We start from the raw sequence: 25276 nt of genomic DNA on the forward strand, positions 1-25276 counted from the left end.
AAGTGTTGTGTATTGAGCAAGCGGAGCCCATTAGGAATGCTTTAGAGTTGAAAGCGACCTGCGGTGGCTTCATCGTTCAAGGTGTCAGGGATTCACACTTCCACTGGCCATCAGACACGTCTGAAGTCGCTGTTCTGCAAGCCGACCCCGATGGCTCGCCAATTCACACTTCCCAGAAACATCACCTTTGATCAGATGGAGAGGGGAGGAATGGAGGATATAAGACAGAATTCGTCCAAGAGAAGTTCATTCATTCCTCTCACTCACTCACTCACTCAGCAGCTGATCGTCAGTAGAAGGCAATGTCTGCAGTTCTTGGAAATCTGAGCATCGTTGATAGAAGTCGCTTCCAGATGTATCATCACGAAGGGCATCTCGGAATGAACAGCATGATGCATTCAGGTTGGTAACTACTAGGCTACAATGTTTTAATAATTACATAGGCTAAATCAGCATATCCTGTTGGCTTCTGCAACTCGTGCAACAAAAACTAATTGTCTATTATTTTATTTTGCAGATTACAGCATATCAGAGAGGGGTAACTCCTCCTCAAACCCCGGGCCGCGGACGGACAGCATGGTTCTCCTCACCCGCAGAAGAAAGAGGACCAACTTCACTCAGCAGCAGATCCAGGTCCTAGAGAAGGTGTATTCGGACACGCAATATCCTGACATCTATCTACGCGAGAGACTGGAAGCTCTGACTGGTCTACCAGAGTCCAGAATTCAGGTAATAGGCAACGATAATTTAGAAGCATACAGTATTTTCCTGAATTTCAATCTAAGTTTTTGGTGTAGCGGCTATCCAAGCCAGAAAAAAAATGCACTTTTTAAAACCATTCTTTTGTTGTACATATTTCAGGTGTGGTTCCAGAACAGACGCGCAAAATCCCGTCGTCAAGTGCCCGTGAAAGTCAGCGACGCAGTCACCAACTCTTCCAGTACCCAGTTCTCTCAACAGCCAAGGGAAATTGTCCCAGAAATGACAACCTACGCGTTGGGGGATAACTTCAGGCAGGCAGTGCGCAACAGCGCAGAGGAGACGCACGTCATGGCCCCGAGCAGTTATGAGCACATTCAAGTCCCTTGCGTTTACGGTGCGGCCAAGGAAGGAAGCAGCGCAAAACCTGGACAGATTAAACGGGAGGAATTGAGTGTTGTAGTCCCGTGTTATACCAACGTTTATCACAAGGGAAACGGGTCTTATTTTAAGGCCCAACACAATATGCATGGCAATGGACCTAAACAAGTGCTGGTAGAATACGACAATTTCCCTCCGAACAAAACCATTGGACCGGAGATGAAAGTGGTGATCCCTCCCATCCCAACCCATCTTTTCAGGAGATCGTCGCCAAAGATCCAACATCCTCAAGTGATGACCAAGGGCGACAACTTTGGCCACTTCTCCCCGATCCAGAATTTTTCCGATTCTGATTGAAAACCCACCTCTTCAGACTCCATCTGCCCGTAGCACTTGCCCTAGCCTTGATGACCTTACAGGCAAATCCAAAGGCTCAATTTGTGTAACTTAGATAGCATTTTATGTAGACATAGCACTCTATAGTATATACACATAGTTTAATTATATAGATATTCCACTATACATAGCTTACGTATGATTTCTGATGACTATTTTTATGTATATGATGTATGATGTATCACTGACATCTTGAGTTTGACCAGATGAAGAGCCTTGGCTCGAAACGTCGTCAATAAACTTATCCTTCGGAGCATATGAGTGTGCGGCTTCCTCTCTTTTCCTATGATGTATTACCATGTTTTTGTTCTTGCTTAATGTAAGTCGCTCTCGTTTAAGAGTGTCTGCTAAATGACTAAATTGTAAATTGTAGGCAGTTTGTCTTTTTTTGCGCTACGTCTGTGCCACTTATCCAATATAAGTCTCTGATTGGCCAAGCTTCACTTTGATTGTGTCACGTTGCTACTTGCATGGTCCAAAGTATACTGGTAGTAATAATAATAACTCACATTTATATACCGTAGCTGCATAGCACATTTCTAAGCACTCAAAGTCGCTGTGCATGGGGGGGGGGGGGGAATCACACCCACATCGAGGACAAAACAACACAGACAAAACAAACATTAAACTCATTAATGGCATTTAATGTTTTTGTTAGTGACAAAACAAACATTAAACTCTGTCCATTCTCTGTCAATTTTAATATTTGTCTAAGGAAAAACAAACATTAAACCAGGAAGGGAAATAAAGTTTGTTTTGTAAAAGAAAAATCTGTGTGATATGAGGGGCGCTCTTATGATCATACATCTTCATGATGTAAAACAAAAAATCACACCCGTGTGAACTGAGTGGTGTAAGGCCTGTCTGACGTAATGAAATCATGTCTGACGTAATGAAATCACACCCGGGTGAACAGGGTGAACATAGCAACCATGCTCATTTTTTCTGCACAGACTAACAAAGCCAGTTGTAGGAGTGGTTTACACCACTCAAAAATAATGATTTGCTCAGACACATAATGATGTAAGTTCTCCATTCATTGTCAAGGAAGGATTAATTGTTAGGACAAAATAGACGATTTGCACGTCTACATATCAATGGCATTTAAAGCTGCTATAAGCAATAATATGTCACATTTTTATTTATTTTATAATTTTTTTGGTATTCAGACAGCCAGCAATGAGTAAAACACTCCCAAAGATTTTCCTAGAAGCTTTGTCATTGGTCGATTTGCCTGTCTACTTCCTGACTGGTTAGTCATTGCGACCGTTTTTTTTTCCGACCAATGACAAAACTTCTAGGAACATCTTTGAATGCAGATAGTGGCCTCGTCTAGATGTATCACAGAGACTACATTTTTTGGGAGCCTTTTACTCATTGCTGGCTGTCTGAATACCAAACAAATAAATATAAAAAAAGTTTTTGAACATTTTGACATTTTATTGCTTATAGCAGCTTTAATGTTTCTGTTAGGACAAAATAGCCGATTTGCTCAGACACATATGACGTAAATTCTCCATTCATTGTCAATGGCATTTAATGTTTGTGTTAGGACAAACATCTACACTATAGCTGAACATAGGAAGGGCTAGGGCCCCTCAAATAAAATATATCATCGTTTTTCTAAACCAGATCACACGTCTAGTTTTAGAACAAACAAAGGCAGATAAAACATAAGGGGGGGTGGGTGCAGCTGGGGAGAGCAATTCTGGGTTTTGAGGGCAGTTTTGAAGGATGGGAGGGTGGGGGCCTCTTTGATGTGGTTAGGGAGCTGTTCCACAAGGAGGGAGGGAGGGGACAACAACTGACAAAAGGCCCTCTAATGGTCAGCAGTAACGGGTTGAGCCGGTAGGCAGCGAGCGTGACGACAAGCCGTTTTGCTGCCATGCAGTGTCATTACTGAAACACATTACACACTCAGAATGAGGCTTCTGCCTCAACAGTGCTGCTGCACACTTAATTGCAGCAGAAGCACTTTGTAGCAGGCTGGAAACCAGCCTTTCTCCAAAAGAAAATATTTACAATAGCTTCATATTTTGGGTTACAGACTGGGGCTTCTTTAATTGTATCCAGACTTTGCAATCATTGCCAATTAGCCCAATTTTGGCGGGAACCCCTTTTGGTGTTTTAAACATTATGTTATAATTTAGCTATTGAAAAATAGCAGATCTACAAGCTCATAGCGCGCCACCGAGTGGCGCGCTATGAACTTGTAGGTCTGCTATTTTGTGCCTCAAATCTTTCAGAAAATTGTCATGATTTAGAAAACTTTTTTTTTTAAATTTCGACATCAGGCCTGAATGGGTTAGGGACTGCTATCTAACTGCTGTTTAGAACGCTGACAGACGGGAAGCCCCCACTAGAAAGGATGACCACAATCGGCCTAATAAATTGGGAGAATGCAACAGGAACTTGTGCCCATAGAGGGAAAATAATGTGTTCTGGAAAATATCGACATCAGAGTGAAAATTGCCTGGTCTTGATAATCCTATCATGAGGACTAAGTAATGACGCGTGTTTTAAAATATATTGCTGCAAGGTTAATATTAATGGGACCATACAAAGCATCACATTTGAAAACAAAGTTAAAGGACGTACTGTGTACTTGAATATGTAGAGTACGTGGCACCACAATCGGTGCTATAATAAAAAATTCGAAACTTCGAAAAATCATAGCCCCTACTACGCTATATGGGCTGTATTATGCGTGTCTTAAGTACCAGGTCTTATTACTTAACTTAAGACATGGAGGCGTGATCAATGCCATTTGGCTATTCTGAGTGGCCAAACAGCATTGGCCACGCCTCCAGGTCTTAAGTTAAGGCATAAGACATGGTACTTAAGACACGCATAATACTGCCCTATGAGTCCACTGCACTGTCACAGACATCCATCTATACTCAGACAACTTGTCGTGCTTCTCCATGTTCCCCGGGAGGACAACAATTACGCCAGTGGCTTTCGTTGGTTTGTTTGTTACGCGATCTACTGCGCCGTGACATGTCTTGACACCTGACCCAAGGGGACTGTACAGTACTGCAACAACCAATCAAAAGGAGGAACCACAGGTCACGGATGGCCACGGTGACAGCAGCGTGTTGTAAGCTGCAGCAGTATATACAAAGGTATACATAATGCATAGGCTATACAGTCATTTAGCCCTGAGATATGCTGCTGCCAAACGGAAGCATAACAGTTTAGTTTGACTGGAGGGAGGTCTGCATTTTGCTGCCAGCGCAGTACTGTAGTTTCCTTTTCACAAAGTGTTGATCCGTGGAATAATTAAGCTTGACGCGAGTCAACGCAGAGTCATGGCACGAGGCTGTACACTGAGAGAGGCATCAGGATGGCTTTGAATTAATCATCTCTGTGTCTGGGGAGCGTGGGGCAATCCGTGAAAATGTTTGCTATACTACTGGATGCGTAGTGGGATTCTTCAGTAATGCACGCCATGCATGTTGGAGCAAGGGGTCGTGGAGGGTATTGTGCAATTTAACCTCTTTAATTCTGGTGTCTCCCCAGCGGTTCCAGTCGTGTGTTCCGGCTACCTGATGATGTAAAGTACTTCCGCTCCAGACAGGATCGGAAAACCAAAAATGGTATTGATTCCAGGATAGCATTCTGTTGATGATGCACTTTGGTGTGAGGAAGTAAATATCCTTCTACAAATCCTTCAGATGTTATTTATCGAACCGGATATATTCCCAATAATCACTAAACCGATGGTAGAAGGAGGAGGCGTGACTTGAATAGTTTCCATTAGACAGTATAGAAGAAAGTGGGCGTAGCTCCATAGGCCTCCTGAGTGCATCCACCAATTACGGGACCAGAGTGACCAGCGGAACTAGAATTATAGACCAATCAGCATGGAGATGGGTGTGGTCTCTTGTTATGTGCCAATCAAGGCCAGGTTAGAACTCAGAGGACGGTCTCCATGCATTCCTGAGCCAATCATTTGATGACCGAGTCAGTAGGACACTCAGTAGGAGACTTCATTGGTTGTGTAATTGATTAAAAATCACACCCGTGTGAAGTGAGGGGCGCTCTTATCATCTTACAACATCAATTACAACATAATGTTTGTTTAAGCAATGGGTGCTAATGTCTGTTTTAGTCCTCAAAACAAACATTACATTTCTCTTTATTATTGTCTATGGCGTTTTATTAAACAAGCGTCGTTGAAAGACAAACATTAAATCTGTATATAGGAGGGGCTATAGCGCCCCTCAAAAATAAAAATGTCCAATATCAATGTCAACCTCATAAAAGAGAAGAATTGTCTAAAAATAGACTTTACAACTCCTAAACAAAATCAAGAGGTGAAAGAGAGAGAGTCGCAGATGTGAATAGAGAGAGAGAGAGAGAGAGAGAGAGAGAGAGAGAGAGAGAGAGAGAGAGAGAGAGAGAGAGAGACACACACATAGACACACACAGAGAGATAGAGAGAGAGAGAGAGAGAGAGAGAGAGAGAGAGAGAGAGAGAGAGACACACACACAGACACACACAGCGAGAGAGAGAGAGAGAGAGAGAGAGAGAGAGAGAGAGAGAGAGAGAGAGAGAAGCCTGGGCACGGTGTCACACAAGCACAAATTAAAATGCCAGCTCTGCAGGGAAAACACCAGGGGGTCTCCAATGTGCCAGTGAGTGGGTGGTGGTTGAATCCACACTGAATCAAGCAAATAAACATGTCACCCCATACACACACACACGCGCACGCGCACACGCACACGCACACACACACACACACACCCACACACGCACACACTCGCACGCACGCACGCACGCACACCCAGGGATGTTGTCATGTATTGTTAACTTTCAATAGGCAGCATTTTCAGTTCATGCAGTCTTACAGGCTACACGCCATCACTGCCTACTGTGCCCAGATGTGGCTGCAAGTCATAGCACTTTGAAGTTATCAAGACATGGTGTGTTTTATAAAACCCAGTGTTTCCTTTCTTTTCTTTGCTCTGAATGGGAACATCAAGCCCAGCCTGCCAGTGCCAGCCTTGGACCAGAACAAGGATGTTATTAGTATTTCATTCGTTTTTATTTATTCTATTTTGTTTTGCCATTTTGTTTTCAATTTCAGTTAGTTTTAATTTGTTTTTGTAAAGCTAGAGTTTAGGGTAGCTGCCTTAGTTCTTCATCTTTTGAAAAGGAATCATTTTAGTGTTAGTTTTTCATTGTAATAATATGAGATGCAACATGCTCAAGAAAACAGCAAAAAATAGCAGAAGTTCACAGCTTGTAGATCTGAGCATGTATGATCTGCTATTTTCAGCTAGAAAAGTATTGGATATTGAACAAAGTAAAACTAAGGACAGTTTCTCAATGATTTTAGTTAGTTTTGTTAACATAATAAGTTTCAGCTACTGTATTGTTTTCATTTTCATTGTTTCTGCCAGGCCGAAGGCATGTATATATGTGTGTGTGTGTGTGTGTGTGTGTGTGTGTGTGTGTGTGTGTGTGTGTGTGTGTGTGCGTGCATGCGTCTATATCCCGAGTGTCATGTCATTAAGACAGATGTGTCAGATTTTTCATATTCCATCGTAATTGGCTAAGATTGGTTTCCAAAGTTTGTGTGTGGCCCATTTTGTACAAAATGCCTCAGATCATGAACGCAGCATCCAATTGCTGTGAAACTTCGCGCGCACATACATCCCCACTAGATAAAGGTAGAAATGCCACCCTACATTTTCTCCTCTTTATTTCAATTAGCTCAAATGTTTTATCAAAACTCGTTTTCATCCCTAACTATAATAAGACCACATCAAATGTAATCCCCTCAAGTGGAGCACAGCCTTGACCTGCTCTACTGCAGAACAGCCCCCTCCGTGCAGCCCCCTCCATCTCCCATACGGCAGCACAGTGGGGCGTAGAGGCAGCAAGGTAGCTTTATCTTCATGGCTTTGTCTGCTGTAGAAGTCTCGCTGGATGAGATAAATGATAGCACCTGCGGCCACTGGGGAAATTAAATAGATTATTTTCTTAGTGCAACAGAGTGCAGATGGCGGAGGGAAAGCCAAGCCCCTCCGATTGTGTATTCATGCAATCAAATTTGCATGGAAAGTGCGTTGCAAGATCAAGGTTTGTTTTGTTTTGGGTTTTTTAACCACTTACTTACTGCGAAACCCTTAGTTGACCGGAGTCTCCCAGGGATATATACTAGGCCCCCTCCTGTTTTCACTCTATACAATTACTAAATACATGAATTTTTCGCCCACAGAATAAGGACATAGGGTTGTGGTTAAACCCCAACTTAATGAGCCTCCCCTGCTGCAAGAGGACTATTGCACGGTGGTAGGCGGAGGGGAGTCTGATTGCCATGGTTCTCTCGCTACGCTCTAGCAGTGCGTGACATTCAATCGTGCATGTAATTCCAACAGGGCTAGATGAACTTTCCTAATTCTACTACTACTGTAGCTATAGACTGTCGGGTGGAAACCTTATACGTCCCAAAACCATAGATGAACTTTCCTAATTCTACTACTGTAGCTAGACTGTCGGGTGGAAACCTTATACGTCCCAAAACCATTACTTTTCAGGAGATGAAGGGGGGAAAAAGATAATGTAGTTATTTTAGTCACAAGCTTGCGTTATTGCTTTTCAATGACTGTGGCTCAAGAGGTAGAGCAGGTCGTCCAATGATCCATGGGTCGGCGGTTCGAATCCCGGCTCCTCCTGGCTACATGTTGAAGTGTCCTTGGGCAAGACACTGAACCCCAAATTGCTCCCGATGTGCTGGTTGGTGCCTTGCATGGCTTCCGCCGCAATCGGTGTATGAATGTGTGTGTGAATGGGTGAATGTAAAGCGCCTTGGATAAAGGTGCTATATAAATGCACCATTTACCATTTACCATAAAACCCACAGACAGACTTAACCACTTTCAACCCATGGCATCCCTATTTTGGTCCCAAAACGTTCAAAAACATTATTATATTTCTGCTACTTTTGTGCGACACTGTCATAAACGGTGATGCCATGAAGTATAAAATGGGCATTCATTTATGAATAAAAAAACATACAAAGACGAAATATGGAGATACAAGGTTTCTGCCTAGGGGCACGGTGGCACAGTTGGTAGTGCTGTCGCCTCACAGCTAGAAGGTCCTGGGTTCGATTCCTGCTCGGGACGCTGTGGGTGCTGGCGGCGTGTTTCCTCCTCCGCGTCATCAGTGCCCTTACCCAGTGCCCTTACCCGAGGCGGGGTTGGCGAAAGGGCCTTTTCTGTGTGGAGTTTGCATGTTCTCCCCGTGTCCCCTAGGGTAGGTACCCTCACAAAAAACATGCAGTAATCCTGGTCTCTAAACTGCCTCCCCCTGGCCAGCCGGGGCGCCTGATGGAGGGGAAAGGAACTGGTTGGAATAACGTGTTCCTTCCACGCGCTACGTCCAACCAGGGAAACTCCCCCCTGTCAGGTGTAAAGGAGCAACTTGGACACTCAGGCATGAAGGAAGCATGAGTTCAAGTCCGTTGCTCTCCCCATGTCCCCATATATGGGGACTAGGTTGGTGGAGGGTGTGTAGAGCCCAGGATCACATTAGATAATTGACACAGGGGTGAAAATGGGTTACAAAATCGTGGGATAAAAATTATAGAAATTAACAAGGTTTCTGCCTGCAGCGACCCAATCTAACAGCAGGGATAGACAAACTTTCCTACTGCAAATATTTGTACATGTATATATTTTGTTCTGTTGGCCATCTCTGTGGAGTGTGGAGTCATGATGCCATGATACCAACAGTCGTATCTGCTTCCTGATGCTCAACAGAGACAGGAGCAGGGGGAAACAGAGTTGATGTTGTGTGCTAATTAGCCATAGAAACTGGTTGAGAAATCACACAACCTGAATGCAAATGTGTGACACATTCTCTGATCTCTGAAAGATAAGTGGAATAAAAGATGGAAATGATGAGACATCTCTCTATACTTTGCTATTTTATCTATCTGACGAACACACTCAGAAGGCCAAGGCTTTGATAGAACTGCATAACTACTGTTATGTACATTGATGTATGAAAAGGAGGGCCTGGAAAACATCAGCAGATGGGGGGGGGGGGGGGGGGGGGGGGAGGGGTGTTAACCCATTTAGGCCTGACCTCAAAATTTAAAAAGAATCTTTAAAATCCTCCTTTTCAAAAATAGCAGACCTACAAGCTCGTAGCGCTAGCTTGTAGATCTGCTATTTTTCAATAGCTAAATTATAACATAATGTTTAAAACACCAAAAGGGGTTACCGCCCAAAATGGGTTAATAAGAGAGAGTAAAAATACTAAATATTCCATCAACTGAATCATAGACTTCCTGGAACGTGCACTCACTGTATAGGGAGGTGTACAGTATATGGAAGGGAGTTATTTTCTGGTCCCTGAGGTAGGGGAAGTTGCTTTTACAGCTTCAGATGGCTTTGATCAGCACACGGGCGGGGAGCTGCATGTGTTAGGGGTGTCCGGCTCAGGGACATTTCGACACGTACATGGGGTGTACCGAGAGTGACCTTCCGATTCTCTGCACAGGCTTCACTGTCTCTCTCCTACGCACTAAACTACTGCCATGTGTGTGTGACTGTGTGTGTGCGTGTGTGCGTGCGTGCGTGCGTGCGTGCGTGCGTGTGTGCGTGCGTGCGTGCGTGCGTGCGTGCGTGCCAGGTATATCATCACTGCTGTTTATGTGTGTGTTTTGTCCCATCTGTTGTGTGTGTGTTTAGCTTCTCAGATGACACCAAGACACTTGCGTAGGCGTTCAGGTACATTGATATGTGTGCATACTGTATGCTCTGCGCTTACATAAAATGCTTGCTGCCACAAAAGGCACGCCTGGCGTTGTGTCTACTAGGTCTCTGATGTCTGCTTTGTGAGGAGTGTGCCTTCTGCAACTCAACACCTTGATCCCTCCCCACCCTACACTTTCTTTCAAGTTTAACCTCAAAGAGCAGCTTCAAAGCCTTCACCCTCACAAGAGAACATGTTGCTCTTTATTATGTGGAGGAAAATATCAATAGGGGCCACGTGCAGCGTCTGCCATTATGATTTAATGGCTGTTATTGAATGGCTGCACGGTGGAATTGTTTTTTAATTATGTTTGCTAGAGAAAAAATCGTTACATACATGTGCATGTGTGCATGCGTATTGTGCGTGCGTGTGTGCAAAACAGAGCTACCCTATTGTTCTGAATATATAGACTACGTTTTTTCCGATGGAAATATCCTAAAAAACGGGGTCGTATTATAATCGGGGACTAGACTATTTTACATTCAATGTTCTTTTTCCACAAATGAGTTTTGGAAAATGGGGGTCGGCACAATTCGGTATTCTGTACACTTCTACTGTACTGTACCATCATTCACTACCATGCTTTGCTGGTTGCTAGTATCTTTGTTGGATAATGTATCTGTCCACTGTATATATATATATTTTTTTTAATTCTGTTTATTGGTAAGCACACTCATTCATACAATTTGTACAGAACTGGGAGGAGAGTGAACATATACATTTACAGCATTAATTAACTTTTGTTTTTCTTACTCCATACATTGACTCTCCCCATTCAGTGTTCCATTTCATTTTGTTTTCTTTTTTCACAGTAAATGTGCCATTTCCCCCCCCCCCCCCCCCATTTTTCTATGTGCATGTATATACATACTACATATGTAACCCCCCCTCCCCCCTCCCGCACCAGGGTAAGTGTCCAAGTGAACGCAACGTCTGTACAATATACATAAAATGACAGTCTGTGTGATGACAATTGTATGAGAGTATACATACAAAGACAGAAATAGAACCTGTTGATATAGACATGAGACATAGTGATGTTGGTAATAATACTGTAATAGTGTTGATCACTGTAGTATGCATGAAAGGTCCCTGATTACATCGGTTTCATGGATGTAAGATATTAATCATGGTATATATTTTATAATAGAGGAGACAGTGGCGTACACAGACATTTAGAGGGGCAGGTGCTCAAGTGAAAAAAGGGCACCTTGTGCAGCGCGTGGAACCGGCCGGTTGCCTTAATAGTGTGAGATTTATAGATGTTGGGGCCTAAATAATATATTAGAAGCTTTGATCAAGAAGCATTGATCAAGAATTGATCAATGTCACCATGGTCCACATACTGTACAGTGTACAGTGTACAGTATCTATCTGTGCACGCCACTGAGAGGAGAGCACGACCAAATTAATAAAATTAAGCTCCACACAAAGCAAAGTAGCTCAGTAGATCCCAGTCAATACCCCCATACCTCCCACATTCAGAAAATACTCTCTTCTACAGTGAGTTCCCAAAATATGCAACAGCATTATGAGAGTACTACACTATAAAACTTCACTACCCCCAGGAAAATGTTGCATGCATGCACACACACACACACACACAGTTATATTTCCTCTAACATTTAGTGTATTGTATATTGATCCAGGAAGTGCACATTTTATATTCTGTAATGACAATAAAATAATTGAACTGCATATTTTGTTTGTTTGTTTGTTTGTGTCTGTTCGCCACATCCAGTTTCATCCCTTAGCAGCCAAAATTGAAACACAGGTTGAAAATTACGACAGTTGACAAACTTTGGAAAAATTGGATCAGGATTCGGCTGGCAGGTGGGGTTCATTTGGCTCATGTGTTGAGGGATTGCAAGTGAAAAGCCACTGAAATGTAGCATTCTTCACTGTACTGGCACCCGGAGTGGATTAAAAAGAGTAAAGGCTTTGTGAAACAAGTCAAACAGAATTCTCTATACAGGTTGCTAACCTCAAGGTCGACATGTGATACAGCCAAGCATTATGTGAAAGAATTCACTTCATATAACACTGTACTTCTACTGCTCCCAAGTGGGAGCATCTGTGCATGAGAGACAGAGACACCGAGAGGGAGAGAGACACACAGCAACAGAGAGAGAGTGTGAGTGTGAGTCTGAGTGTGAGCGTGAGTGTGTGTGTGTGTGTGTGTGTGTGTGTGTGTGTGTGTTTCAGTGCATGTACGTACTGTATACAGTATACATATAAGGACTTTTAGGAATGCATGAATATGTGGCTGCATGCATACTGTAGGCTACTGAGTTGGTACCGGCGGTATGCATGCAAAGATGCGAACATATGCCTGTTTGCTGTGTGTATGTGTGCGTGCGTGCGTGCGTGCGTGCGTGCGTGCGTGCGTGCGTGCGTGCAAAGGTTCAGCCACATACCGTAACTCATCATTACTCCCATTCTGAACGAGGCAGTCACCTGTCAGCTACAGTCAGCGATGTGTGACGACTGTTGCATAAGTACAGTGGTACACTGTAGGCTGTTTTCACCATATGGTATCCCCAGCTGGACTAGCAAACAGATTGCTAGCTGCAGTGGTGGAAGTACTCAAGTAAGTAATTCCAATTTTCAATGATACATCACAGAGGCAAAACATTTAGTTTTACTCCACAACAATTATTTGAAAACTTTAGTTACTATAGTTACTTTGTAGCTTTTATTCAATTTGTTTGACAAGCTCACAATGTATGCGTCGCATCGCATCACAGATTTAGCAAATACTCCAAAACAAGTTATTAGATTATCAAGATTTGCATTCATTTTGCATTTTCTCCCCGTGTCCCCTACGGTAGGTACCCTCACAAACAACATGCAGGAATCCTGGTCTCTAAACTACCTCCCCCTGGCCAGCCGGGGCACCTGATGGAGGGGAAAGGAACTGGTCGGAATAACGTGTTCCTTCCACGCGCTACGTCTGGCCGGGGAAACTCTCCCCTGTCAGGTGAAAAGAAGCAGCTTGGACTACTCATGCATAGAAGGAAGCATGAGGTCAGTCCTAGGCCCTCCTAGGTTGGCAGAGGAAGTGTAGCGCCCAGGATTACTATTATTAGATAATTGACACTGGGTGAAAAAATGGGTTGCAAAAGCGTGGGATAAAAATTATATATAAAAAAAAAATTGCATTCATAAACGTAACACACTCAGCACTCACTCACACTCAACTCAGTCCACACTGCATTATGTCTTCAGATGTGTATCAGTTTAGAGATTTCCCCCATACACGTTAATTGTCTAACTATCTCCATCTTTCCGATTTTTGTCATTCAAATTTCTCCAAATTAATCCAACAAAGTCTGATTCCCAGTGAAAATTATATTTCTATATGAGCAGTCACTGAATAGAAAGGCTACGGTTTGAGGTGTTGGGTTTTCACTGGCCCACATTCGCTGTGCATACAATGTGAGCCACTGTATGTACCTGGTATTCTCCATGAATGTGTTAAAATGAGAGCAGCTCCATTGTCGTACAAGTTTAGCAAAAGTTAGAATGCCTTTTTCTGCCCACCGTTTGAAGACAGTCACTAAATTTAGAAGGCAGTGCTGCATGGGTTCTTCTTCCATAATGTAGAAGAACAGGGTGATATAGTTCCAGTTCACAAACTCATGAGCAAAGACCCATATTCTCACAGAGTGAAGCATAAATGTGTTGCTTGTTATTTTTTTCGGAGATTTTACATTCCACAGTATCAGGGCATAATTTAAAAGTCCAAAGATAATACATCATTGTTTTCTATTCTAGCCTACGCACAGCATTTCTTTTTTAACCATCGCTTCAGCGACCTTAATTGTGCTTCCCAGGCAGTAGTTTCACATTAGGTAGACCACGAAGACCACCCGACATTAGAAGTTCCACTGTTCCACAACACCATATTTTGTTGTTAGCTTGTTCTGGAATCTTTTGGAGAGCACTTATAACACAGTTAAACAACATAATGAGACAGACACAATTCAGAGTTTCGAAGTATTAGAATCTTGTATTCGAATACGGAGCCAGCACTAAAGCGTTGCAATGGAACACCATGTACTGACTCACACAACTCAGTCAGACTTCAGCTTAAATACATTCCTACCCCCTCAAAAGGGAGTAGGTGGGTCTTAACACATGAGAAAAATGGAAAACCCTTCCCTCAGACCACACAAGTCACAGGTCAAATGTCAGTAAAGACAGAAAACAGCTTCTCATAGTTTAGTTTCCATGAGTGATTTGATCTCCTTAAATGTATAACTTAATGTATTCCACATTTCCTCGACAAGCTCAATAAAATCCTCCATGTACATCATTTTGTCACTCCACGGCACGCCCACTCTTGTGCCAAGCAGTATCTCCACGGAGCAACCGTACAATAGCTGTGCTGCACAATTTTATTGTGAAAAACACAATAAAAAAATCCAACTAACCACAAGATTCGCCATACATATCCACAAGTCACTCCTATTGCAAAAGTAGTTTTTGTAAATGGGCTGTGAATTACATCCCATTACAGGCGGACCATGGCCACTTCACCCTGACTGAGACATAACCGTCTATCTATAAATGCACCAAGTCTCTCTGTGTGTACGTCTCTGTCGCAGAAAGCTGTCACACAAGTGTGATTATTTTTCCTCAGATGGGTTCCCATGATTGACGCGAACGTGATGGAACCGACCATGATTTGGACTATTAAGCCGAGAGGGGGATGCTGGAGAACAAGAAAGTTCTAGATGGCGGCTTGTGCACACACACTACACCTGAAGAAGGCACAACACTGTATTCTTTTCAGTGCTCTGAACATTCTATACTTCTTTTTTAGTATACGGCGGTCAGTATACCGGCACTCTTTCCATGCCGCACATGCGAACAACATAGTTGCATTCTGTGCCGGGCCCCCTCTGCACTCGATACACCATGCATGGAAACGTGAGGCGCTGGCACAACATCCCGATCCGCCATCTTTGAGCCACTCTGGACCTCCTTCAGTGCTGCTAGAAGCACTAATATGCTAACCGCGGGGCATCTAAGATTTTTCATTGAGGTCCAAATATCGCCTAGAGAAAAGATTCTGAGAAAAACGCAGCTAAAGATCGTGAATGGAGTGAATGGAGGTGACATTTTTGGATCGCCCAACATTGCGGAATGAAATCGTCTGCTACGGAAACAACACCCGTACGGTTAGTGGAAGCGAGGGTCGTCTGTACCCAGAATTATGTCAAAAACTCCTCAAAAACGCCAAGGGCACAAATTGGCACGTTGAAAAAGGTTGTCAATATCGTCATGGACATGGAAAGAGTGTTAACGTGTCTGTCACATCGCATTGCGTCTTGTTTTGAGCTTGTAGATCTTCTAGTTTTGCTACTTGGGATTTTGAATCCTGAAAAGTTAACAGTTTTGGACATATACCGTAATGAGATAATGTATATCAGTAGTGCTATTGATTAGTGCATCTGATGCTTTGATGACATGGTTTTCCACTGCTCTACAGTTAGTTTTAGAGAACTCTGATGCTTTGATGACATGGTTTTCCACTACTCTACAGTTAGTTTTACAGAACTCCATTCTCTCTAGTTTGTTGGTTAGTCAGTGATGCTTTGATGACATGGTTTTCCACTACTCTACAGTTAGTTTTAGAGAACTCCATTCTCTCTAGTTTGATGACATGGTTTTCCACTACTCTACAGTTAGTTTTAGAGAACTCCATTACTCTCTAAATACACAACACTATACACAGTTGAGGGCTGACCTTGATGTGCAGGCAGGGGCTCATTTTTCAATCCAGCGCATGCTGCAAACATCCACGCCTGCGGAGGAGTTAGAGTATATTATACTCTGGGCCTGGTGACTACTGTAGACTTCTACTAAGGATTGATTTGTACTTCATTGGATGATGGTAGTGCGTGCATAACATGCACAAATTGCTCTCACACTTTCACATGAGACACTGAATTCCGTCTGGGGTCACTGAGAACGCATTCTGGCTTTTGGCGTGTGTCTGTGTCACGTGGATGAGTCTGTTCTTCTAAATCCTCTCTCACAGTGAAAGAGTGAGGATCTGAAGGTCAGGAAATACCTCTGGTTTTAGCCAGAGGGTGAATTCAATTAAAGATGAGGGGGGAATATGAAAGAGAAAGATGTTGCAGAGAGGTGAAGAGTGAAGGTAAGTGGCCGTGTGTGATGTGAGACATGTTCATTCCAACACCACTGGCAGTAGTGAGGTGCATTACATTCAATGTAATGTTAATATCCCCTCCTTAGGGAGGGAGAGAGATAGAGAGATGTGTGTACGCGTGTCCGTGCGTGCGTGTATCTGTGCATGCGTGTACGGGCAACTTTCTTCTGGTTTCGATTTAAGGCATTGATTTATCGCCAGCTTAATAATTTTATTTTAGCCTTAGGGTTTTCCACATTATGCAAACGTTCATGGCCTCTGGAATTATGTCTGGGATCGGAACGATCTACTCATTATATTTCATGTTCTTTCCACTCGTTGTTCCATCTATTGATGTTCTGATATGGGCCTTTTTTGTAGATACAATGTACAGTACGCGGCTAATAACGTCATCAGGTGACCTGAGGTCATGTGTTTTCTCAACCGCGCCCTGGTTAATATTCTTTCCCCATTAAATATTTCTCATTTCCTCAAATATGATTTTGTGTGAAGACTGAGAGAATCCTATCAACACAAATGTGTATGTTGAGAGACATCTCAAGCCTGACACTCGTTTCGACAGAACATATATATATTTTTTATAAATTTTTTATCCCACGATTTTGTAACTCATTTTTTCAGCCAGTGTCAATTATCTAATGTAATCCTGGGGGGCCAGGCTAAGACATCTTCACACTTCTCTTCACTTTTTCTGATCTTTCCATGTAAAGTAGTAGTTCCTCCTCCCCCCCCCCCCCCCCCTCCCCCCCCCTCCATTGTCATGCGCATATGAGCCTGTATCCGTCATTTGCAGCAAAGAGATTTGGTTTGAGGAAAAATAGAGGGGACCTATAGATAGACCCCTGTTGGACCCCGGTCAAAAAAGTATATTTTTTTGTTAAAACTGAAGAGAAACACAGTTGGCCATCACCATCAAAATGTTTGCACCATTGCATCTCATCTAAATGTTAAGCACTTAACAATTATGAACCTGCACCTCTAAGCTAAGTAGGACAAGCAATTTAAGGCATTGTGTTGTGATAAATATTTTAGTGTATCCTAATGTGACGTCTTCATCAATTTAATGATTCTCATCAATTTAATGAGTCTTAAACATCCAAGAAACATGTACAGTAGGTGTGCATGCCTCAGGTATTTACTCAACTGTTCCTGTGGGAGCTCAGTTTCATCTGCTTACAACACAGAACAATTAGACACTGACACTGAGTTAGCACACAAATAGCTCTACAGCACATCTATACAGTACAGCATTATGGCTCCAAGGTCAGCTGCACAGGTGCTGTTACATTATTGATTTTTTACTGTGCGTGCGAGAGAGAATTACAAGATAATACTGATGTAAATCTGTCTGCATACGTGAGAATACTGTCTACGCTTGTGTGCGTGCATGCGTATCTTATTTGTGTGTAGGTATTTATGGACGTTTATGATTTGTGATTTTGTGCATACAGGGTATACTGTATAGTGTGCGTGCGTGTGCGTGTGCGTGCGTGCAACACTGCATGTATTTCTTTGGTAGGTGCAAGGTGAAACTGTGTCAATGATGTTCAACAAGCCTAATGGCTTCCAGAAGCTGAAAGCGGATCTGCCGTGACCCAGCCTAGAGAGGAAAGACAAGGCCGTCATAAGACTCGCATACCTGCTGACGTTCAGGACAGTTTGACAGGTGACAAGTTTGACAGGGAAGAGATAGAAAAAAGCGGGGAAAAAAACGTGGATTAATTTCTGTCTCCCTCAGGATTTTTAGCTCCTCTCATGTGTGTTAATGGTGGTGATGAGAGCTTTGTTGACATCCACCAAGACACATGAAAACACAGAAAATAATAACGCACGCACGCACGCACGAGCGCACACATGACACACACACACACACACACACAATGATAAACTATTTATAATAAAGATGACTTTTCATAATGCTTGATTCTCAATCATGAGAGCAGATATTGCTTTTCATTCGTTTTTCATCAGTGATGAAGATCCTGTAGTGTATTATTGATTACCTGATGAACAGTATCTATCTAAAGCGGTATGTACGGAATTAGAGGTGTGTGTGTGTGTGTGTGTGTGTGTGTGTGTGTGTGTGTGTGTGTGTGTGTGTGTGTGTTTTACACAGGGTTGTGTGCATTTATTCACGTCACCTTCATTCATTTTGTGAAAAAAGAATTGAATGCACTCATGTTATGTCAAAGCAAATTCCTATGTGTGTATACACAAATGGCAAATAAAGGTATCTGAATCTGAATCTGAATTCGCCAAAAGTGGCTTAGAGTGACAAAAGTGGCTTACAGTATCTGGTTAAGACTTAAGCGGTTGGCCTGGGCCATGGCTCAGTGGTCCAGGCACCTTGGCTGGTAATCCAGTCTGGCAGTGTGCCGCGGGTTCGACTCCCGATCCCGACGGCCTTTACTGCATGTCTTCCCCCCCATCTCTCTCCCCATTTCCTGTCAGCCTACTGTCTGTCCCTCCATAAAATATATAAAATAAAGGCGAAAGCCACAAAAAAAAACTTAAGCGGTTAATTCAAGTCTGTAAGGGGTTTGTTCTCATGGTGGTCATAGAACTCTGGCCACTGGACATGTGCTCCTAACAAGCATGTTGCTGCCATGCATGGTGGCCTCCACCATCAATGTGTGAATGTGAGGCATAAAGCATACCAAGTGGTTGGAAGACTAGAAATAGCTTGACAACGCACAACTAAACACAAAAACAAATTAATTACATACTCATTTATATTAGATAGATGCAGATACATAGATGCAGTTACAGACAGAATCATAATAATGACTAATAAATGAACTGTCCTCCGGTATCATTAACGGCGGATGCGGATTGGCAACAGGTGCCATTCTCATCATGGCATGGAGCGGTGGCCATGGCATCATAATAGCAGCACAACGGAGGCCGTTTACTCCATTGTCATTTGTCCCTGGTCTATCTAAAAGGACCACCTGCTAGCTGGCACATCGGTGGGAGGCTCCCGTTCCCGTGGCGCCATGGGTAATTGCCACCGGGTGGGCTGGTAAATAACAGCCTGCGTCTTTCTCACACACACACACACACACACACACACACACACACACACACACACACACACACACACACACACACACACACACACACACACACACACACACACACACACACACACACACACACACACACACACACACACACACACACACACACACACACACACACACACACACACACACACACACACACACAATAAGGGCAGAGCATTGTTTAGTCCCCTCGGTATAGAGAAAAGGCCAGGGCTAATTTGGGATGTTTTTGATGAGAAGGTGAAAACCGGGTGAAAGGATGTGCGTGCATCTCCGAGTGGGGGTGGGCCTGTGGGGGGCTGGTGGCAGCACGGTACTGGCAGAGGAGGTGGAAGTATTTAGATGAGCTGTAGTGTTGGTGTTTGCAGGTGGGATTGGCAGCACACGGCTGTGCAGTCGCTGATAACGCAAGAAAAACATCAGCGATGCGCGCGTGTGCGCACACACACACACTCACAATCTACAGTCAAACGTTTGCACACAAATTAATCGCATGCACGCTGCACATGCCCTAAAACGACCTGGTCTGCGTGCTGCAGGTATGGCCATCAGTCTTGCATTTTATTCATTCCTTATGATATGAGCAGTGAGTGCAGTGCATCAATTTTCGGTTCCTTGACGTGAAAATGGTGTATAGGTGAAGAATTAAGTGAGCACATATACAGCAGAGGTTCTGACATACATACGTAGCACAGGTCTCGAAGGTGGAATTGATCTGGGGACATTGCGATCATAATGGTTGAAATCTATCCATTCAAATAAATAGTTGCATCTGGCCGTATGACACAAAGATGTGCCCTTTAAACTACCACAACTCATTAACATATTAATTGCAAACAAGGTAGCACTTGAGGTCTAAAACCTTTTCATAGCTTATGTGGAATCCAACTGCTCTGAAAAGAAAGGATATAGTTTGCAGAACTTCTTCAGTAACATTTATGTCATTGTAAAATTGACCTCAGTTGGATGTACGTGCCTTCTCTTCTCTGTTTTCGATGATACAAAATAAGTCTCTCTCATTGGTGACAGGCAGTAGCATAAAGGTTAGAAAGATTGGTTTATGAAGGGGCTCATCTCTGGAGTCGTGACTAACTCATGGAGATTTATCCCCGAGTCATGTTCTTATCTGTGTATAGCTCTGGCCTAGAGCGTTAGTGATCTCTCTAAAGTTTGCCAAGAACTGTGTATTTTATACTGTATTTCATACTTTAGTTTAGACTGTAAAGTGTGATGTAGTAAATCAAAACAACTGTCGTAAAAACATAGAGACTGTAAGATTATAGCACTACATAAGGTTGGGTGTATCCTTCCTTACCATTTTCTACTTTTGTATTGCCATTTTTATTTGCTAATTTGTATATATTGTGTCTTGTATTGACCTGCTTTTTTGTTTTTCGGCATTCCGCTGCTTGTTATTTTTTATGTGAAGCACTTTGGGTTGCATTTTATGTATGAAAGGTGCTATATAAATAAAGTTTATTATTATTATTATTATTATTATTATTATTATAATACATTATAATCGCATGTATGGTGCATTATAATTAACTTATAACTTACACTTACATGAAGTATTAATAAGTGCTGGTCAAAATGAATAATGCATGAATATTATTTATTTTTACTACCTTTTAAGACATCGCACATAACTCTATACTAGGAACATACACAGTTCCTGGCAGGGCATTAGAGAGAAGTCGCCAACGCTCTGGATGAGAGCTAATATATGTACATACTACATGTGTGCAGTTGTTAGATCTCAATGGTTTGAACATGTGTTACATGAACAGCAGCTGTATGAATATGAAGCAGGGAGGCGATGTAAAGAAAGGTTTATAGTACCATGGTCCTTGTATGTGGGCACTGTTAATAGATCTTCTTACTTGCTTCTTAAAAATAAAGTCTAGCTTCAGTTGTCTTCATGCTGTTGAGAGCAAAACTATATGAGATTTTGATAACTTATACTGTAGGTTCGGGGGAAAATCTTGATTTCACGGTATTTCATAATTTATTTTTGCTTTAGTCACCTTCTTTTAATAAGTATTCACTAGATAATGAACTCAATACGGCTTTCTGCGATATTGGTGGAGCTGCCTGTCTGGAAGGCTACTATCTCTTATCAGCCAAGTAATTGTCAGGGCATACCCTGTCCACGCATCTGCATAATATAGATAGTAATTGTCAGGGCATACCCTGTCCACGCATCTGCATAAGTCAAGGCTAATATAGTATAGGGTAGCTGATTAGCTGTCTTAACTGTCTCTTTCCATTCCTTAGGCTATATAGAACTTTGATGTCTGTCTTAGTTGAACTAATGAACTAATGACCAGGGAATATGGAGAAGTGTTTCATGGATAAAGATTTTGAGCCTTACCCCATTGTCTTCCTTTTTAAAGTAGTTGCATAATTACAAGGTTCGACTTTATTTGTCAGCCACAATTACAAAGTAAATGGCACGTGAAATGTATTGTGTGCTAAAAACTAAGGCTCACAATTGGTCTTTCGTGCACTGTCTGAGAAGTTGAGAACTCATTGCCTGAAAAGGCACCCAGCATTGATCGTGCATCCTCTCTCTCATGTCACCTGTTACACATGACATGTTGATATAATTTTGGGAGGACTTTCTTCAGGTTGAAAACACCCACCAAAATGAAGCAAACATCAGGATAAGCAGACTGCAAATCACCAGGTGTCCCATTAGGGATGTCCCGATCACGTGTTTCTGCTCCCAATTCCAACTCCCGATTCCAATCATTTGATATTGAGTATCTGCGGATACTGATTTTTCCCAATCCGATATTTATATTTGTATAGAACACTTATGCCATATCACAATAGTAGTAAGTAGCCTTGCCGAGCCATGAGGCCCATAGGGCAGGAGCCTATCTGTACAAGTACACCCCCTGGACATGACGCTAGTATATCGCAGGGACTTACCCCCAATCCAACCCTTGATGCTGAGTGTCAAGCAGGGAGGCACTGGGTCCCATTTTTAGAGTCATTGGTATGACCCGGCCGGGGATTGAACCCCAACCTCCCAGTCTCAGGGCGGACACTCTAACCACAAGGCCACTGAGCTGGTGGCAATAGTACAACAGTACAATATCCAAAATCTATACTATATCCAGTCTAATATCATGATATGGATGGATATAACATTGATACTAGGGATGTCCCGATCACGTTTTGTTTGGTCTCGATCCGATTACGATAATTTGCAAATGACGTGATCGGCCCCCGATTTCCGATCACGTGATCGGATCTGGACAACCCTACACAGTATGTCCCATGCAATTCCTTTAGTGCTGCCTTGCACGGTGAAGGATGTAGACTCCTGACAGTAAAATTGCACTGAATTCTCTGGGCAGATACACTCATGAAAATATAATGTAATCTGAATATGTACACATATTCCTATAGGCCATACATGGGCAACTGGCGGCCCGCGGGCCACATGCGGCCCCCACCTTCACTTAATGTGGCCCTCACATTAATTTCGGAATAACGATATGTTATTGATTTCAGCTGTTACAATTCCAAACATGCAAACATGACCCGCTTGAATTACTTACAGTCTACATTAGTAGCTTGTTGAGTAGTATTACAAATAATGTTATTGTCTTTTTTCTGTCCAATACATTTGTATTTAGTTAAAATGACTTTTCAGGATTTCAATTCAAATATAGCAAAAATAGCCGATCTACAAGTTCAAAACACGCCGCGATGCGGCACGTTTTGAACTTGTAGATCGGCTATTTTTGCTACGACATGCATGCAATGTGGCCCCTCTGGAGTGAGTATGGAAATATAATGGCCCTGCCGCCCTCTCCATCGTCAAAGTTGCACACCCCTGCTATAGGCATATGTGTAATTGCACACCAATAGATAGCAATCTTGAAGACTGAAAGATGACTTGGACAGAACAACGTTCTTGAATATTCCTAGTTGAGCACAGGGTTGATTTGACTTACTGCACTTAGAAACAACGAATAATTGTTTTACTAAAAAATAACAAAACTAATTAAATCACATTATGTCTATGGCTTGATTACAATTGGCAGGTTCCCAAGACTTACACCTACAGTACACACACTTTTGGCAGCCCTGATGTTATGAGAAACATTTGGCTGGTAATGAACACTAGATGTTGCCTGTGGCTGGATTTATTTACATCTCTGTCTCTTTGTATGGAACATTTTGCCTGGATTGCAGACAGACAGTGTGGGATGCTTTTGGTAGCTGTTGTGGGATGTCTCACTGGACTACAATGGAGGTACAGTATAACTTGACAAACCTGTCAGCTAGAATTATGATTGGATGATAAACATTTCATGGGAACAATTAAAAAGACAAAGTTGCCCTGCAGGCTCACATTCACCACTCAATGCTTTAACCCATTCAGGCCTGACGTCGGAATTTAAAAAAAATATTTTCTAAATCACGACAATTCTTTGAAAGATTTGAGGCACATTTTAACGATTTTTCAAAAATAGCAGACCTACAAGTTCATAGCGCGGCACTCGGTGCCGCGCTATGAGCTTGTAGATCTGCTATTTTTCAATAGCTAAATTATAACATAATGTATGTAACCACTAAAAGGCGTTCCCGCTCAAAATGGGTTAACAAGCGGGACTGTTATCCCACTGGTGGCTGTTATGCTCCATATCCCATTTAAACCTGGGAACGATTCTACAAATGTCTTCTAAATCGTGACCGTTTTCTGAAAAACCTTATGTTTCTATGGCAGTCGTTCTCAAACATTTTCATGTCAAGGACCCCCAAAAATTATATGTAATTGGCCACCGACCCCCATCTGAAAATATGTTGTTCCAGGGACCCCCCCCCCAGAAGCAAAGATATGAGTTAAAAACGTTCGCTCTGCCCAGGCGGTGGCGTAACCGCCTGGGCACCCGACTGGTAATCCAGTCGCAGTGTGCCGCGGGTTCGACTCCCGAGCCCGACACGGCCTTTACTGCATGTCTTCCCCCATCTCTCTCCCGTTTCCTGTCAGCCTACTGTCTGTCCCTTCAAAAACCAATAAAAGGCGTAAGCCGCAAAAAAATATCTTAAAAAAAAACAAAAAAAACACGTTCGCTCTGAAAGAATATATATTCCAACTTTGTGACACATTTTCACGATTTTTCAAAAATAGAAGATCTACAAACTCTGCTTGCACTACCGAGTGCCGCGCTATGAGCTTGTAGATGTGCTATATTTCAATAGCTAAAGTATAACATAATGCTTGTGGAAAGGCAGTGGGGTCACTCAAAACCGTTGGGGTTCAACCAACAGGGAGCACGAATACATTCAGAATGTTTCATGGCTGCTCATTAGATCCAATCTATGGGACATTTTGGTCCAATGTTGGCACTACAGAAAAGGATATGGTGTCACCAAGATGTGGAGCCAAAGTAGGAGAAAGGTCCACAGCAAATTGATTGGAAAACTAGCCAGTATATCAAGATGTCTTGCTTCATGGGAGTGAAATGCTGGACAGAAGAGCCATCCTTAGCATGGGCTAAACACAGAGCCAAAACAAAATAAAATCTGAGAGCATTTCTCTAGATAACACTAGAACACTAGATCACATAAGCATTTTTTTAAGAGCATGTCCTGTTTTCCTCCAACTGCGCCTTGGAGGAAAACAGGACATGCTCCCACTGGGAGGAGACCCCGGGGCAGACCAAGGCGCAGTTGGAGGAAACACATCGACTCACTGGCCTTGGAACGTCTCGGAATCCCCCAGGAGGAAGTCACTAATGTTGCTCTGGAGAGGGA

At 42.7% G+C, this 25276-nt stretch overlaps 1 protein-coding gene and 1 long non-coding RNA gene across 2 annotated transcripts in view; one reads left to right on the plus strand and one right to left on the minus strand.

The window, feature by feature from the left end:
- Positions 1–302: 302 nt before the first annotated feature.
- On the plus strand, positions 303–1437 carry LOC306940630 (homeobox protein Mix.2-like; the record flags this gene model as incomplete). The annotated part of the gene is made up of 3 exons (XM_079525729.1): positions 303–402; positions 518–729; positions 862–1437. 3 exons carry the CDS (start codon positions 303–305, stop codon positions 1435–1437), a joined length of 888 nt encoding a protein of 295 aa, XP_079381855.1.
- A 17923-nt stretch (positions 1438–19360) lies between these two features.
- LOC306941472 overlaps positions 19361–25276 on the minus strand; it is a 148412-nt gene continuing 142496 nt past the window's right edge. The window contains exon 4 of the long non-coding RNA XR_013792161.1: positions 19361–19473. This is a non-coding gene — a long non-coding RNA (uncharacterized lncRNA). The remainder of the gene's footprint in view (positions 19474–25276) is intronic.

Source organism: Electrona antarctica (assembly GCF_951216825.1).
Source record: "Electrona antarctica genome assembly, chromosome: 17".
NCBI lineage: Eukaryota > Metazoa > Chordata > Actinopteri > Myctophiformes > Myctophidae > Electrona > Electrona antarctica.